At 40.6% G+C, this 17472-nt stretch overlaps 2 protein-coding genes across 4 annotated transcripts in view; one reads left to right on the top strand and one right to left on the bottom strand.

Annotated features, from left to right (window-relative positions):
* The first annotated feature begins 234 nt into the window (after positions 1-234).
* marveld3 (MARVEL domain containing 3) lies at positions 235-3431 on the top strand. 2 transcript variants are annotated; one of them, XM_040011625.1, is made up of 4 exons: positions 235-555; positions 960-1147; positions 1292-1389; positions 1702-3431. In XM_040011625.1, exons 2-4 carry the CDS (start codon positions 960-962, stop codon positions 2310-2312), a joined length of 897 nt encoding a protein of 298 aa, XP_039867559.1. In that variant the 5' UTR covers positions 235-555; the 3' UTR covers positions 2313-3431. The 2 variants fall into 2 exon arrangements, with proteins under 2 accessions (XP_039867559.1, XP_039867558.1); XM_040011624.1 differs by having other exon boundaries at positions 239-555; positions 956-1147.
* A 3456-nt stretch (positions 3432-6887) lies between these two features.
* phlpp2 (PH domain and leucine rich repeat protein phosphatase 2) overlaps positions 6888-17472 on the bottom strand; it is a 36248-nt gene continuing 25663 nt past the window's right edge. Inside the window, exons 9-19 of one of the 2 annotated variants that reach the window (XM_040011623.1) lie at positions 16701-16903; positions 16482-16542; positions 15724-15819; positions 15043-15198; positions 12455-12655; positions 12046-12127; positions 11834-11964; positions 11591-11704; positions 10697-10891; positions 10355-10586; positions 6888-10205 (exon numbers count right to left, since the gene is read on the bottom strand). In XM_040011623.1, coding sequence (XP_039867557.1) covers positions 8916-10205; positions 10355-10586; positions 10697-10891; positions 11591-11704; positions 11834-11964; positions 12046-12127; positions 12455-12655; positions 15043-15198; positions 15724-15819; positions 16482-16542; positions 16701-16903 — 2761 coding nt within the window. In that variant the 3' untranslated portion in view covers positions 6888-8915. Of the gene's footprint in view, positions 10206-10354; positions 10587-10696; positions 10892-11590; positions 11705-11833; positions 11965-12045; positions 12209-12454; positions 12656-15042; positions 15199-15723; positions 15820-16481; positions 16543-16700; positions 16904-17472 lie in introns of both variants that reach the window. The other variant, XM_040011622.1, reaches the window with a different exon arrangement.

Below are 17472 nucleotides of genomic sequence, written 5' to 3'. Positions count from 1 at the left end.
TTTAATTTACATGAAAATTCTCCAATTGTCTCGTGGTCATGTCTTAAAGAAATGCACGGAAGAATATATTACCTATAATTACAGATTGCAGAGCAAGTTAAGAACTCGAGGCATTTATTCTGAAATCTGTGAATGCCTCGGCGGAAATGCTAAAAATAATGTTATGAACTTACAAGTATGAACGCATGCGCGGTGTGTGTTCTCACTTCAGGTTGGACGTGAATCGCAATTTTTTTTTTCTTTTTCTTTTTGAAAGTTAAATAAAAATAAACGTTTTATTTTAAGCACGTTTTTGTTGTTTTTTATGAACCTTGGTGATTTAAGCTGCATAAATACAGTCAAAACAGTGAAATAAACAGCAGCAACTACATGCAATCAACCCCATGTGCCTTTTAAATGAGTAATGCCTTCGACAGTGCAGGACAATACCCAAACTAGTGGGCGTGGCACAATACAGGTGAGGGAAGAAGGTAATCTCAAACAGGAAGCCGTGACAGGTGAATGATCTTCTGGCCATAACAGAAAACAAGACCGTACAAAGAACAGTATCTGAAGGTATGAAACACAGGCATTATATATTTGTATCATTCACAAACGCGCAACTAATTAAGCTAACATGAATTTGCAACAGGGACGAACTTTACAACAGGGAGGACGTTGCGAATGAGCAACTTGGAAGAACGCTCTGTTTTCTCATGTTGAGATAAGATATCATGAAACGGATAAAAATCATAATTCACAGACGTTTACAGTGCCTCAAGTTATCACCAGCTTTTGATAAGCTGCTTCATTAATGAAGAAACTTCTACCTCATCGAGACATTTTTTTTAAGTTATCCCCCATGCTGCTTTATTGCTTGCAGTGCGTCGTGGATAAAAGCCAACTACCCACTTTGTTTATGACAGGCTGTAAAATAAACAAGATACAGGTCTATAATTTTATTATGTTGGCACAGGAAGATGCCAGAGAGGGGAAGACGCGATCAGAGTGGTGACTGCAAAAGCGGGGATAAGCGCTACACGCACAATCGAGACTACTCTGGGTATGACGCCGAGGAGAGGGGCACTGCAGGTGACAGGAGGGCCGGAGAAAACAGACAGAGGGATATGACAACTGCCTCTCACAGACATGAAGGAACCTCAAGACGGTAAATGTAGTTCTAAACATGGTCTGCATTCACTAAACCTTCATAAAGCCCGAAGATCATATTTAACTCTGCAATGTTTTGACCTAAAATTACATAAACCTGTAGCAAAATAAATTATTTAAAAACATTTTACTTTCCTTACAGGCCCAGAGAGACTTCAGGGGATCTCTCTGAGATGGAGTATTACGAACCACAACCGAAGCCAGCGCTTTACAATTTCAGATACATATTAACCAGCAGAGGCAAGTATATTTGGTTTTAATTTCTTCTGTGAAACATTACATGCAAGCTACATTTTTTTTGAAATATCCCTAAAATGCATTCAGGGATGTAAATTATATGATAACGAGAGGATAGTGCAAAAATTTGAAAATATAGCACAATAGTAAATTATTTTTAAATGCTGCATTGGAACAGTTAGTATTTATTTATTTATTCTGTTGTTTAATGTAATGTGAAAATAAGTTTCTTTAAACAATTATTTTAAGGCAAAAGTCAAAATCCCCAATTTAAAAATATCTTTTTCTTAAAAAGCCATAAATCTTTGTCTCCAGGTATCTGCCAGCTTGCAGAGGTGTTTGTGAACCTGCTTATCATAATCTGTGCCGGGGTGCCTCACAGCAACAATGGGGGTTACCGTGACCTGGCCAGCCTCGGTGGATTACACGCTTATTACTACGGTGGTGCCGGTGCCTTCACTGGAGCCGATGCAAAGAGAGTGCAGGAGCTAGACCGGCTCTTCCATGAGCTTAAGCGGCCTCCGTACATCTTCACCATGGCGGCTGGTGGAATTTTAATGATCTACGCTTTTGCCATGCTGGGCCTGGGGATTTTCAGAGTCCCTTTCCGGTGTCCTCCTGTGCTGCTGGTTGAGGCTGTGCTGAGTTTCCTGATCGGTCTGGGGTACATCCCAGGAATTGCCATCTATTTTATCAAGCTGAAGGAAACCTATGACAACCCCATCTGTAAGGAGAGGGAGCAGATGTACAAGAGCAAAGGGCACCAAGGGTTTGATTGCAAGTATAATGGTGCAGACATTGCAGAGGGACTGTTTGGGGTCTTGGGGGTGGTTGTTTTCATCTTTGGTGCAGTGTTAGCTATCAGAGCTTTCAGGTCAGTGCAAGAGCTGAAAAAGCAAAGAACAAACCAGGGTGATAATTTTTAAGCTGCCTTTCCTTTTTTATTCACAAGTGAACAAAAGTAGGAGTGAGAAAAAAATCACTTTGACAGGATTTTTTTTCTTGTCACTCTCATTAGGTGTTACTTGTATATAAGCCGTTTATACATTTTTATGCCTTGATAGTGTTTTATACACACCTAATCTTTTTTATTCTTTATACCTGTTTACCACATCTTTCATATTTTCTATGATGTTGTAGTTATAATAAACTACCAAAATAGTATAATATTACATGGTCATCTGTCATTGCATTTATCTGTGAAAGAGATGGCTGAAACAGGCTGAACTGACTTCCTGAAAACAAATGTCTTTGACATTTTAAAAGGAAATGGAGTTGAGTGTCACATGGTTTCTTTTTATAGTTTTAAAGCTATTCTGATGGCTTTGGGGTTTTTTTTTCCCTTTTCTTTTAACTTAATGTGTTGATTTAAAACACACACACACACACATAAGTCTGAGAAAGACACACACTCTGTTCTTCTTATAGCACTCACAAGAGATATACTTATTTTTAATTAAAATTTATTCTCAGAATTTGTCAACCACTTTACCTGAGCTTAGGATAACTCATAACTCTGAGCTTCACCAACAGATGGCATCTACTGTGATTAGAAATTTACAAAGTTAAAACATTACATATAATTCCACAGCAGCGGTCACTGTTTCTTCTCATTTATTTTCTTGATCTGAGTATTGAACAGGACAACACATCAGCGATAACCGCATAACCTGCCCTTTTGGGCATGGATTAAGGGGTGAGATTACATATAAAAAATGCAAGGATGCTAATAATTCTAAGAATGTAAGAAATTTTAAAGTGATTTTGTTTTTTATTGGGTTGAAATAAACACCCTGAACTGGATATGTGGAAGACGATGGATGGATGGGTTGATATAAGCATTAATAATGATAAGTAAAGTTGACACTGGACAAAAACAAAAAAAATTCACAGTAAAAAGTTTTATTGCTACTTGGCTTAAAGTTAAAAACAAAACAAAAACCAGCCTGTCTGCTGAAAACTAATGATAGCAGCATTTAAAATAAAATAACCACCTTCCACTCTCAGTGTTCAAGAATATACAATTCTTTCTGACAAACCACAAAAGTGCCCATTGTTAGTTCTTTTCCTAAATAATTAATCTTCTTAATGATTCTTAAAAAAAACTAAATTTGTAGCAGTAATCTGCATGCTCGAATAAAAACCTAAAAATATCGGATATGCTCCCTTTTGTACAAATAAATCACATTTTGTATGTATTCTATGTTTTTTTCCCTGTAGCCTTATATTTAGAGCATGCTTTCAACAATAAATACAGTTATAGTACCATCAATAGTACCATAATGGGTGACAGATTTCTTTATAAGCCCAATGACTTTAAATTCTGTAGCAAAAAAGGGAAATATTAATTTGCATGAAAAAAAAGTACAAAAATAAACATTGCTTTCTTGGCATTCAGGAAAACAAATATTCAAGCATTTCTTGAAAACAATATGCATAAAGGAATAGTGAGATTAAACAATGGCTACTTTGGTCACATTTTAAACAAATGGAGCATCTCTGATCGGTTTCATTCACCATATTCACACAGAATTACAGTCGATCCATTGTTTCACACAGACATGCATACACTTACAGCACGTGTGCGCTAAAGCTTTTATCTACACACAAACACAGACATTTTGCAACACAGATGCACAGGGAGCTTGTTATGATGTGCAAAGAGAAATTATACTGAATAGTTAACAAAAGAAGAAGGTTAAAATAAAAACACTGAAACTGCAGCCTAACAAATGCACTTACCCTCTACTTTGTGTACAAATGCATTTAACTGCATGAGTATTGAGCTCGCGAGCCCCTTCCACTAAAGAATTAAAGGGAATATTTTAAGCCAATGCAATGTACCCCTCCATCTTCCCTCTGTTTGTGCATACAATCTGCTTATGTACATGCACACTGATTACAGATGGATCATTATCCAAATGTACTTCTATTTTGTGAGTATATTATACCGGACAGAGGGTGAATACATGGTATCAACCAAAAGACAGACTGAACGCATGAATGTACAACAACGGTACAAATGTTATAAAGCAAAAGGAGCCAGTTAGTTTAAAGAGCACTAAATATAGCAATGCAGTACAGTCCCAGCCTGACATGGCAGCTGGGGGCAAACTCATAAAACCACACTGCCAAAGTGCCAAAGGGACATAAAAAAAAAAAAAAAGAAACACAATGCAAATTACAAACACAACCTCCACAAACATTATACACACACACCAGCCAATATTCATTATCAGACATATTGAAACATGAGTCGTATAGTTAAAGGTGATGGGAAATTGACGCTCTGATATACAGGTATATATGTACACTTTGCATATTTTACAAGGGACTTTACCACTGTGGGATATGAAACCTTATAGAAAGTTCAGTTTCTCCTCTCCAGACTTCATCAACATTTCAGATATGTATCAGTAACATTCACAATCATAGGCTAGCTTAGCTCTCCACGTGGCATTTACACCTGCAGTGCCCGTCAGTGTTCCACTGCCAGTGATCCAGATGTGTGGCACTATGTGTGGGCTCCAATTGTGGAGGTCTAGGCACAGACAGAACCACAGAGTCCAATGTGTTTGGCATGTCAGACCCAGCAAGGACTGATCAATAAAGTGACAGGAATAAAATGATTATCTTTATCACAAAACTGGATTTGCTATTTGTAATTTTAGATATTTAAAAAAAAAGCATTTGGGAGTTAAAATTAGTTCTTGAATTCTGAAAAAGCAGAATACGGACAGTACCGATGCATCTAAATATGATCTCAGACTCCTACATGTGGATAATAACTGTATGTCCTGATTTTCATTAACTTATGTTTACACAGAGTAAAAGCAATGCAGGAAGATAGTGTTAGTTTATGTAGTTTTGTGGTGTTAATTTAAAATATTTAAATATAAGTTAAGATAGTAACAAAACTCTAAGTGGTGACAAACAAAAATACTTTGAATGAAAAAAATATCTTTGTGATGTTAATAAGACTTAAAAATATTGTAAATTAAGTATATTGTCAGTGTCGTCATAGACAAAAGATGATGCACTTGGCTGAGGGAAGCCACAATAATCTCAGAACACTATGCTAAAAAAAATTATATAATAAAATTAAATATACATAACTCTGGATATTACTATTATATTCTATGTACAAGGTGCTTTTGACAGTGTATATTCTTTTCAGGAGATAAAACAAGGAGGAATTCATACCCACACAGAATTTAAGGCATCATCACTGACTTCTCACTCGTTCACATAGAGCCAAAGACCTCATTCACAGACAGAACATCAACGGAAAGAAACAAAAAGCTCCTCGCTTCAAAATACTGAGTAGTGTTACATTAAGGCTAAAAGAGAACACTGAAAGGTCTGAATGTACAACGGCTGTGTAGTTCCTTCCAACATGTAGTGGCAACCAGAAAAAATAAAAATCTATTGTAGTAATCACTGACAAGAGCAATTACCCAACTTTGGCCTTCTCTTAGCCACAGCAGCTCTGCAGAGTTGCTTCCTCTTTTGGCACAATGCGGGGAGGTTCAGGACTGGACAATGTGAGGTTTCCAAGGCTGCAGAACATATAACTGACAGTTTAAACAATAATGTATTTTTTCTGTCATATATATGACAATAGAGTTGACTATATATTTAAAAAACATGAATGATGTGCACTGCTGAAGCATTGAGTTAGACCCCCTTTTGCATTCAGAACTGCCTTAATTCTTCATAGCATAGACTCAGCAAGGTGCTTGAAACATTCCTCAGAGATCTTGCTCCACGTTAGCATGATAGCATCATACAGTAGCTGCAGATTTGTCAAGCGCACATGATGTGAACCTCCCGTTCACCACATCCCAAAGCTGCTCCATTAGATTGAGATCTGGTGACTGTGGAGGCCATTTGAGTAAAGTAACTCATTGACATGTTCAGGAAACCAGTTTGAAGGAATTGACGTTATCTTTCTGAAAGCAGCCATCAGAAGATTTGTACAATGTGCTCAAAAAGGGTTGGACATGGTCAGCAACAAGACTCAGGTAGACTGTGGTGTTTAAACAAATCTCCATGGGTATTAACTATGAAGAAATAATACCTCCCACACCCTTACACTACCACCAGTAGACTTAACTGTTTATGCGAGGTAGGGTGAACCCATCCTTTCATGCTATTTACATCAAATTCTGACACTCCCACTTGAATGTTGCCACAGAAATCAAGACTCATCAAACAAAGCAACGTTTTCCCATCTTTTGTTGTGCATGTTTGGGGAGCTAACACAACTTGTTCTTAGCTCACAGTAATGTCACCCAAGGTGGATCTTCTTAAAGGTTTAATGTGTCATGCAGTCAGAGGTGCTCTTCTGCATATGTTGGTTGTAATCTGTGGTTATTTGGGGTACTGCTGTTTACCTATAAGCTCAAAGAAGTCTGCCCATTCATTCTCGCCTAACCTCTGATATCAACAAGGAATTTTTCCACAGAGAACTGCCACTCACTGGATATTTTCTCTTTTTCAGACCATTCTCTGTAAACTTTAAAGGTGGCTGTCTGGGAAAATCTCAGATCAGCAGTTTCTGGAATATTCGTACCATCCCGTCTGTCACCAACAGCAACACTGCATTTAAAGTCACTGAAATGACCTTTCTTCCCCGATTCTGATGCTCGCTTTAAACTTAAGCAGGTCGTCTTGATAAGGTCTACACATCTAAATGCTTTGAGTTGCTGCCATGTGATTGGCTAGTTAGATATTTTTGTTAATGAACAGCTGAATAGGTGTACCTAACAAAGTGTACTTATTCTTAATGGAAGGGACTGAAATAGTGCGTTCTTATTTGGGCACCTTTTACTGCTGCGACACTCATAATATTTGTACATTAACTGTGTGTAGCCACAACTAAAGTAGCCATATGATTACAAAGGCGTGTGGACATAAATGTGCCCAAGTAAAAAGCTACATCAAGCTCTTCCTTTTATGATATGTCATCAATACACAGGCAATGTTTTTATGTTTTTAGTAAAACATACAGGTGCTGTAACTTGTTCCTTCACCAAGTCAATTTATTCTACCGAGAAAGCTAATTAAACGATATGGCAATGCTTGTAATGTAGTTTTTCAGATAACACAGTGATAAGGCAGTCCTTCCTGCATTTTGTTTTTGTCAGTTGCACACATATCTATGATGTATAATAAATGACTGAAAAAAATGCAAGAGAATAGGGTTTCAGTTCTCTTAAGGGTCTAAACACCACACGCCAAACCTCACCTGGATGTATGAGTAGTGCATTATAGAGGTAAGATTTAAAACATTTTGCAAAGTAAAAACGTCAATAATGAAATCTGCCTCAAGGGACAGGATGGACTGATGGTGTCAAATTTTAAAAAGCAGAAGCAGAAGCAGCCTCCAAAATTCAAATATACTAAAATGTAAGTACCAGAGGGGATATTTTCACACATGCAGTACAAATCCTGGTTTTATATCTCTTGGCCTTACAATATGTAATACTTCAGTTTTGTGTCTTAGCTCATTTGTCCAGTCCACTATCCAGTGACCATAAAACTGACTAAATTCAAATGAATCTTTTATCTTCCTATGAATGTTTTAAGGAGCTCATTTTATAATGCACTGTCACAGAATATACTGCAGTAACAGTTGTTAACCTCTACTAATTGCCTCTTGCTTTACAACTAAATGACTTTGATATTGCATTGCTCTACATAGAAAAAATATTCAGTCTTAATGTCAGCAGTGTAAGCACATCACATCGGCCACCCGCTAGATGTGAGTTTGTACTTTACTATGTAGGAGTGATAGACAATTCTTTATATATGGTGTGGAAATGTTAACGATAAAAAACAGACACAATGAAAATGCAGTTGTGTTGTTTTCAGATCTGTGTGTATTATAAACATTTAGACTCTCTGATTTCCTTCGTAAGCCACAGGTGGAGGAGGAGGAGGAGAGCCGAAGCTGTGCCAGTCCCGGTCTCTTAGAGACACTATCCATCCTGCAAATTCAACTATCAAACTCACGTCTCTGAAACACAGCCAGGATGTAGGGAGCTCTAGGCTGTGTCTTCTGTAGTAGGCACTTTTTCATGTTTCAGTCATAGTACTTCCCTCCAGGATCTGAGAGACAACGGAGCTCCTGGAGAAAAGATCTGACATGATCTCTTGCACACCCTCCAGATTGCTTTGCTTTCCAAGTAAAGGGAAATGCTGCTGACGAGTTCAAACACTCGAGGTATCCAATTTCAGGTCAGGCTTGTTCTTTGTCTAATACAGCCAGCTTTCTGTTTCACAATGTTCTGTTACAAACTGAAATCTTTTTTTTTTTCCTTTTTTTTTGCCTTTGTTCTCTCAGATACTCAGACCGTACACTTTTTTTGACCTCACGTTAAAAGGCATTATTTAGTGACCATTAAGATGCCACAGGTTTGTCTTGTTCTCACAAAGTATCTGAATGGCAACTTTCACTGGACTTTCCCTCGTGTATGAGAAAACTCTTCTGTCCCAGAATGGCACAATCACAGAAATCCTCCCCCTTAGAGGGCGGTATCATAAACCTCCTGTTGTAGGATAGGAGTCGGGCCTGGACCTGGAACCAGGCTGGATAGAAATGCTGGGGGGTGTGGATGATCCCACACCGGATCTTTTAAGGAGGAGGGTGTGGTTGGTGCAGAGGGGCCTGAGACTAGAGGGCTCTGGCCTCGTAGCTGCTCCCTGACTTCCTGCTCCAGACTAGGAGGCACAATCAGCTGGTCCTCTGGGTCCTGCTGTGCTGGAGCTGTGAAATAGCCAGACTTTTTCTTGGGAGCCTCTAGGGCAACCTCAATTAGGTTGTGACTATCTTCAGGGGCTACCACAGAACCATTGGACAACTTCTTCCCAAACAGGCTGGATGTGGAGGGAGATTTCTTAAGGTCAGCAATCTCTCTCCCACACACAGCAAGCAAGCAGCCGTTTGTAGCAGAAACCACCACGCTGTTCTGTCTGCGCATTTTACCACCGGGATGGTCAAAGCCTCGTTTTTCAAAGTCCAAGTCTTTGGGGCTCTCATGGGGCCCCGACCGCAGCTGAAAAGCACAACAGTGAATGTCTACTTCCACTTCTAATTTGCTGCCATTGGAGATGACACCCTCGAGTGGAGCTTCATCATCACTGTCCAAGCCATTGTCCGACTGGTTACTTGAGAATGTGGTGCTGGACGGCTGCTGCTGGAATAGACCTGGGTGGGGTCCGGTCCCACCTGAGCCTGGCACCATGATGCCGCACAGTGTGGTAGCGGGGTGTAGGCTACAGCGTCTCTCTGGGCGGGTCACAGTGCCAGAGGACGGGTGTTCATCTGAAGCGGTGGACCCCGCTTCGCTGCCGATCTCTGAAGCTGATGTCTCACTGCTGAACTCAGTGACAATGCCACTGCTGGAGGAGAGGTTGGTGGCTGGGTCGCTAGGGCCCGGGATCACAGACGCAGGAACGGGAGCAGGAGCAGGGCCCCGTGGCTCGGTGGTGGTGACCGGCGGCTCACATGTGCAGCTGTCCTCACCAATGTGCAGGGACACCACGACAGCGCCGATGTTGTCCTTGCAACCGTAACTTTGGGCAAGTGAACACAACTTCTTAGCAGCAGCACGGGGATCCCGGACAGCCTGCACGGTGCAAACAGCCTCCTGGTAGGAAACTCGCTCAAACAGGGCTCGATTCCCCAGGATCAAGAACTCATCCTGGGAACAAAGCGGCTCAGTGTGCACCCAGGGCTTTGGAAGCACCCAGGGAGACAGATAAGAGCAGCCCAACAGGCGAGAGCAGCATGTCACTCCACTCACTTTGTTATCCTACAAAACAGAAGCGCCATTAGAACTGCAGCAGAGCGTATAGCCTCATAATGTTTACACAGTGGAATATGACAGAGCATATTAACACTAGATTAGAGGCTATGTGCAATTGCTCCCATTTAACAGCTGAAAACCAACATAGGCATTACCTCTGTAATAATGGCTTTACTGACTTTAACCCGCTCCATTTCCTCAGTGCAGTTCTCCAAACTGTAAACCTTAGAGAGAGGTACAGGTTGTCCATTTCGGCACAGCACGGCTTGGCAGGTACCCACATTGGCCACAGTAAGGCTAAAGGATGCTCCTGGATCTGAAGTCTCATGGTGGATGTAACACAGCAGGCCAGATGCACCCAGCTTCTGACCGGCCATACCAAGTTTCCTGCGCCCCCACCAATCGCCAAACAACAAAAACAAACTCTTACAGTCAGTGAATGCAAGTAAAAACCAGGTATTGATAATGAAAAACAGTTACACAGAACAACATGTTACCTGTGTGAGGTGAGGAAAGTGTTGCACATATACACACTGTCAACACTAGAGTGCTGCAGCTCCTCGCACAGCACGTCTCCCATAGTGCACTGCAACAGGCGAGGCACTTCCTCATTGCGGTCTCCGTCAAAGATACCATAGCATGCTTCCACGCTGTCTCTGAAGTGGTCTACAGCCAGCACAGATACACACAACCTGTCCCCAACAAAAGATGCACAATAATAGATTTAGCAGATCCATCCACAAAACTTCGCCACGCTGTGTAAAATGTACAGCGCTCAGCATATTTATCAGAACACCACTGATAAATCTATGGCAATGAATGAACAGTGTTTGTAATTACCAACATTATTTATTGTTTCTGTAAAAGTTAATCCATCACTATGTGTTTCTTAAATATAACAGGCGGTCTAAGAAATTATCAAGTACTGAGAATAAAAACAAAGTGTAAAATATTTAAACTGTGCATTTAAATGAGAAGACATTATGTTCAATGTAGAGACTGAGAAATTAACCAGCGGCCTTCAGTTGCCACTGCATTAGAAAATTGCACTGCGTGGGCTTATGGCAGTGCAGTGAAAACAAGGAATCGATGAAAACTGCATCCACACAAAAACTGAAACTCTACAGTGGAAAGAAACAGATGTGCATACATTAAGATCAAGAAACTGTGCTGTTGCTTGGCTGGGCCCAAACTCTTAAGATGGGCTGAGGCAACAGTGTTATAGTTTCACTGTATGAAAGGTAAATAAATTATAAGCCACCACTATATGAATTATTGTTAAAAATAAATGATTCCAGCAACAGGTAATGATAAAATTGATATTAAAAAAAAGACAACCCTATAACACAGTTATAGAAGAAAAACACAAAACAGAGAAGATCTGTACACACTTGTTCCTTTGCCCGCTCATTTCAGAGTAGCCATGCTTCCAAGGAGTGGAGGCGCTCAGAGAGTCTCCTGCTGTTGTGGTAGATTTCTGGTCTAATTTCAGGGTGGTGATGTGGCTAAAAATAAAAGAGAAAAAAAGAAATACACTAGAGTGCACTGTACACCTTTATTGTGTGCCCCTATGTGACAGCTACAGAAACTAATTGCTGCTTACAAGAAGTTCAGTATTGGGTGTTACGCCTCACCTGAAGAGATTGAGGGTTTTGTGTTCCAGCATCAGGCTGCTGTTGCCTGTCAGGTCCAGCTCTTGTAAAGTGGCAGGCAGGGAATCGGGCAGCTGGATCTCAGTGAGCTCATTGCAGCTTAGATCGACAAGCTAAAGAGATGCAAAACCAGGTGAGCCGAAACACGCTTAAAGTTGACCGTGTGACACAAAGAAAACTGCAACGGGCCTGACCTTGATCTCGGGGAGGTTGAGGATCTCTGGAAAGACGCTGATGTGGTTCGAGTGTGCTATGAGGGTGTGCAGTCTCTTACAGCTGGACACAGTGGAGGGTATTGTTTTTAGATTGTTGCCGCTTAAATTTAGCTCCTCCAGCAGTTCCAGCTTACTTAGCTTACTAAAGACACAAACATGAAACAATAACAGCTGGGCTGAAACGGGAAAAACTTAAATTGAATTTATAATGCAAGTGATGCTTCAGTAATTATTCTTAATAATAACTTCTTTAACTGCACAGTAACCCTAAAGAAGCACCACACATTTTGTTGATCCTCATAAAGTATTTTGTGGGTGCTTAAAAGGGTTCAATTTGCATCTTGGTTTAAACTAATAGTTAAGACACACAGAAGGCAGGAGAACTCACCTGGCAGGGAATGAGACTAACTGGTTGTAGGCAATGTGGAGGATCCGCAGGTTCTGGTGTCCGATCAGCAGAGCGCCACAGTTCTCGCTCAGGTTGTTCCCCGTCAGGTAGAGCTCCTGGAGTGTGCTGAGGCTCTCCTCTGATTGGCTGCTCGGCGGAATGCTTTCCAAGGCATTGGCTGACACGTTTAAGTATTTCAGGCTGTAAGAGAAGACAAACAGAAAAACAATTAACACGACAGCTCAAGTAATCAGCAGTGCATCTGAGGAACGCACCCACCCATTCAAATCCCGTTTACCGCAGCTGATGTTCAAGATAAAAGGTTTTGAAGACTGTTGATGACTGGTAAATGGTATCAGTAACACTGCATGATTCTCATATTGAATATACTTGACAGAGTATATTTCGGTGAAAGTGAAGCGAGCTCAGTCTGCTGGTGTTTGGGAGGCCGGGTGCAAATCGAATTTAATTACGACACATTTTCACCCTGTTTGCGATGAAACATGTTTAACTGCAAATTAAATAATATTCCAGGTGGCCTCAGCTTCTGCAGCGAAATGAAGACGACTGAGGCGTCTGAAATCTGCATTTAAAGAATTACAGAGATTTTAGGAGCTTCCATATTTTCTAACATAAAAAGCCTTCTTCTAATTTATTCTTGCGGGTGGAGCATTGATTTGCATTTCATTGACCCTGCGCATTAAAGTGGGCCAGTAATATGAGCTCCAGTGGTTGTTATGTAATTGGTGTCAAGTCATTTTCTGTGTTTATCATGTACTGTAAAGTAATAAAACTTGTCCCTCTGACCCAGTGAGGAGTGAACCTCATCACGCTGTTGTTATAAACCAGCCTCAGACATTACTGGCGTGCACTGACAGCTCTCCAGCTCATACACACTACGATAAAGTTTACAGCTTATTTGGAGGTCTGGCTTTTTTTTATGTTTAACATAGTTAAATAAAAAATTTAATGGAGTTGTGTTCAGTTAGTTACTGAGAAACCTAATTAAAATATATACACTGTTTAAAATGCTTTTAATTACAAATGAGTAACATCCATGAGGTTAAGGTTGTCTCCATAGGAGAAAATCGTCTTGGATCTGGAGACTACTGCATCAAAACCCTTTACCTTCTTAATGAGCACGTGCTCAGAGTACAACAAATGGGATGGATGAGCTAAAATGTGACTCTTTTTGACCTGGTTGCGTATTTCTGGATATTCTGGGTCACTAAGTAGTTGGAGAAAAAACCCATAAAAGGTACGATGGCTTACAAGGAGTTGTTCTATACATTTGGGCCACCTCTATTACTTTGCTATCGTTTTTGCTTAGCTCTCTGATTTGAATTTGCACTACCTCTCTTCGATTTTCAGAGCTGCTTTCATTCTGAACTTTTACAAAAATAAAATACTGGAGGCTGCCAGTGCTACCTGTCAGCCTCCTAGTAGATTATTATGCTATAAATTAGAAAATCCTTGGTAATTTCAGAAAGTTTACCTGAACTTGTGTGACATTTTAAGCAGACACACTTATGGCATGAATTTCAAAATTCTAAGTCGCCTCGTTCTCGAGTTATCGCATGGACAAACTTGGGTGTCCGCACCGCCTGCCCGGGAGGGTGATGACAATACCCCATCGGTCATTTATGGCTAAGGGATAAAAACATAACTTTATACGCTAAAGTTTGTTTACCAGCAATCAAAATTCTATCATTCTACCAAACCTGAAGAAACACCTACAGCCTACAGAGTAATTTCTTTATTGCCCAGTTCATAACATTTAATAAAGCAATAAAGAAAGATTAGGCCATCTTCTCCTTTATTTCCCAAGGGACGGCCAAAGCAGTTGGATCATCAGTTTGATCTGTCACAGATTTTACACTGGATGCCCTTCAAAACACACCCCTCCCATTAATCCAGGCTTGGGACCAGTACCAGGAGTCCAGTAGTTTGTGATCCCCTGAGGCTCTGGTCCCATAACAGGGATCTTTTTTGTGTAAGACAAATATGTTAGCCACTACACCATGGTATCAAAAATTAAGTAAGTAATAAGTAAGTAGCTAAGTAATAAAAAAAGATCATTAAATTTAATAAGTTACATTACAGTACATTTTTTGAATAAACGGTTACATTACATTGCATTTTTCAGATGGGTAGCTAGTATTCTGTAACCTATTTTATTTGGAATAAAAATAACCCTCCTAACATCGCTCTCAGGAAACACATAATGCACAAAGTAGTCACTCCCATTACATCTCGGCAATAGAGACAGTAAAGTGCATTAGACCATTTGAACTGCTAATGGGTGTTAAAAGATTTACCACACAGGAAACAGGAGAGAAAATGAATCTCCAGTTATGGCGTGGAATGCTCCACTGATCTTGACCACAATCTCTTCCTATAATCTCCACTTCATTCCCAAAACAATGAGCTGTAGTACAATGACTGTCCACTGCAACACAACAGGGAAGTCACTGCCAATATAAGTTTCAAAGCAGACGAGCCAGTTGATAAAGGACACAAATGATAACACGAAAAAGTCAAAAAGGCCACTGAAAAAAGAAGGAGAGAGTACAGCGATTCAGACTTACTTTAAGGCCTTCAGAAACAGACTCTCTGGAAGCTCAGCTAGCATGTTGTGCTGGAGGTCCAGGGCTTCCAGAGGGACATGGTCAAGGAGTTCAGGCACTCTTTGCAAGCGATTGTATCCCGTCAGCAGCTTCCTCAAACTCAAGCTGTTAAGCAGTCTGCTGGAGGCCAGAAGACACATCACAGAGCAAGATCAGGACAAGAAAAAGCACTTATGAAACTTTGCGGGTGGTGGGTAGCCCTCACCAATCTATCAGTGACCTACTGACCTACAGTTTACCTGCCCATACAAACTAGCACAATAGCTTTTCCCCCAGATACCAGCAACAAAGTTATGAGTGCGTACAGAAGACAGGGGAGCAGCATCCAGTTTTCTGATTCATTCACTGTTGTCTGATACAAATACTAGAGCCTGGCAGTGAATGAGGGTACTCTGAGCCAGGCACTATAAGATGGCCACGTTTTAATGTTGCAGCCAAAACACACAGACACAAGAAAACCTCACACCACATTTTCACTACTGTAAAAAATGGTCTTTATCTGCACCAGCTGGCATTCATGCGAGTAGTTAGAAAGAATGTGTAAAATCATATCTCATTATTAAGGATTTTAGGCAGCTGTTTATTAAACGACAGGCGGAATAAATTCAATTTATGCAAAAATGTTTAAAAAAGGTTCATAACCTGGAAGGAAGCTCCGACAGGAGGTTACGTGTAATGTCCAGCATCTCAATTTTTCTGCAGTCACACACCCAGTCTGGAAGATACTCCAAGAGGTTCCTGTCTCAACACACACACACACAGAAACACACACACGAACTGAGCAGTTGGTCAGGCCAAACCGATATTCTCCAGGGCCATTTAGCCCTGCAAATGATCTGTACTTTAACAAAAACAATTAGCGCGTGCAGTTGGGGATAGATGTTTGGTAGAAAGAAATTGTGCAAATGTTTCTCACACTGGCAAAAACACAAGACAGCTTATTTAACCACTGGCCTATTTCAAAGTTTGAAAGGTTCGTGACCTTAAAAGAGATTTCTCAGATTTGCGCATCTTTTACTCATTTATCTGTCCAGCTATTATTCAATCCCTACAGGCAAAGTGACTCTAACAGCTGAAAGGATGAGAATATACTGCAAAGGGGCTTCAGCTGCCTTTGCCGGCATGATAAAAAAAAAAAAAAAACAAAGCGATGATTACAATTCCTCCAAGTCCCATAAATTTTCCATAAATATTGTAACTCCAAATCCTTTAGCAGTTAAATAAGTACACAGAATATCTGTTTGGAGATTGTTGGGTGATAATGATCTATTTCAGTATTCATGTTGATTTACAACCACATAAACACTGAGCAGAACTAGATTAATGAGCACAAAGACAAAGATACTATTTTTAGACATCAGCGTCTCTGTAGCCACTTCTTATTCCCAGCCAGAACTCACTGTGATAGGTCCATGTGCGTCAGCTGGTTAGGGACTGGATAGATGTTGACTGTTGTAAGGCCTGTAGGCAGATAAAGGCAGCAATCATCAACCAAACATCTGGACCATTCCTACGTGCACTTACATGATGCATGTAACAGTGGAGGGAAGGGCAGGAACATACAGACAAATAGCCAGTGATGCATTAATAGCAGCTACTTGATGCTCTATTTGACTCACGGTTGCTGCTGGCATGAAGCATGCGCAGTGTGAAACCGCTGACTGTGAGTGTCCCCAGCTGGTTGCGTTGGCAGTGCAGAGTCTCCAGGTTGCACACAGAGCCGAGGTCTAGCGATTCTAAGCAGTTGTCCCGCAAGTCCAGCTGGGTCACCTGGCTCACTACCTCTAGATTCTCACTTTTCACCCACCGCAATCCATTCAGCCTATATTTAACAGAGAGAACAGAGCACAGAAAAAAGGATTTTGTATGCAAGCGGCATGATTTTTAGGGCTGTCCCAAATCAGTTTATCTTTTAAAATATCATATCACAACATTTGATGCCGGTAATACGTTTAAAAACACCTTCCCCACATAGTGAAACGAAAAGGAAATACATTCTGATTTCAGGAGTGCACGGTACATCACTGTACTCAGATACATGCTCTTTAGTAGCTCATCCATCTTTCATGAGAGCTGCCAGCATAAATTTACCACAGCTGCACCTTGGTCCTTATAAATATAGCCTGCACACCACAACTTAACTCACAAGGTTGAGAAATTATCTTGCTGTGGTTGGAGGAATGGTTGCCGGCTTAATCTTCGCACCACAAGAAAAATTAGCATGTTTTCTTATCCCAGTTTACCAGCCATGGAGGTCCCCTTGAGCAAGACACCCCACTTGTACGGTGCAGAGTTCTTTCTCACTGTGCTGCCTTGTGTAATCATCCCTCTGTTTTCATATAGCTGTGTTTTTCTCTTTGCCCTTTGTCAGTCTCTTGTGCCTTTTGTCTT

The sequence above is a fragment of the Simochromis diagramma genome, unplaced genomic scaffold (assembly GCF_900408965.1).
Source record: "Simochromis diagramma unplaced genomic scaffold, fSimDia1.1 OVJJ01000603.1, whole genome shotgun sequence".
NCBI lineage: Eukaryota > Metazoa > Chordata > Actinopteri > Cichliformes > Cichlidae > Simochromis > Simochromis diagramma.
Note: the sequence above shows the minus strand (reverse complement) of the source record. Positions and strands in the feature narration are given on the sequence as shown.

Excerpts from the sequence above, each read along its gene's own strand:
- marveld3 (XM_040011625.1), top strand. The coding sequence starts at position 960 with ATGCCAGAGAGGGGAAGACGCGATCAGAGTGGTGACTGCAAAAGCGGG. Across the intron at positions 1,148-1,291 it reads CATGAAGGAACCTCAAGACG|GCCCAGAGAGACTTCAGGGG; the intron begins GTAAATGTAGTT and ends CTTTCCTTACAG. Across the intron at positions 1,390-1,701 it reads ATACATATTAACCAGCAGAG|GTATCTGCCAGCTTGCAGAG; the intron begins GCAAGTATATTT and ends CTTTGTCTCCAG.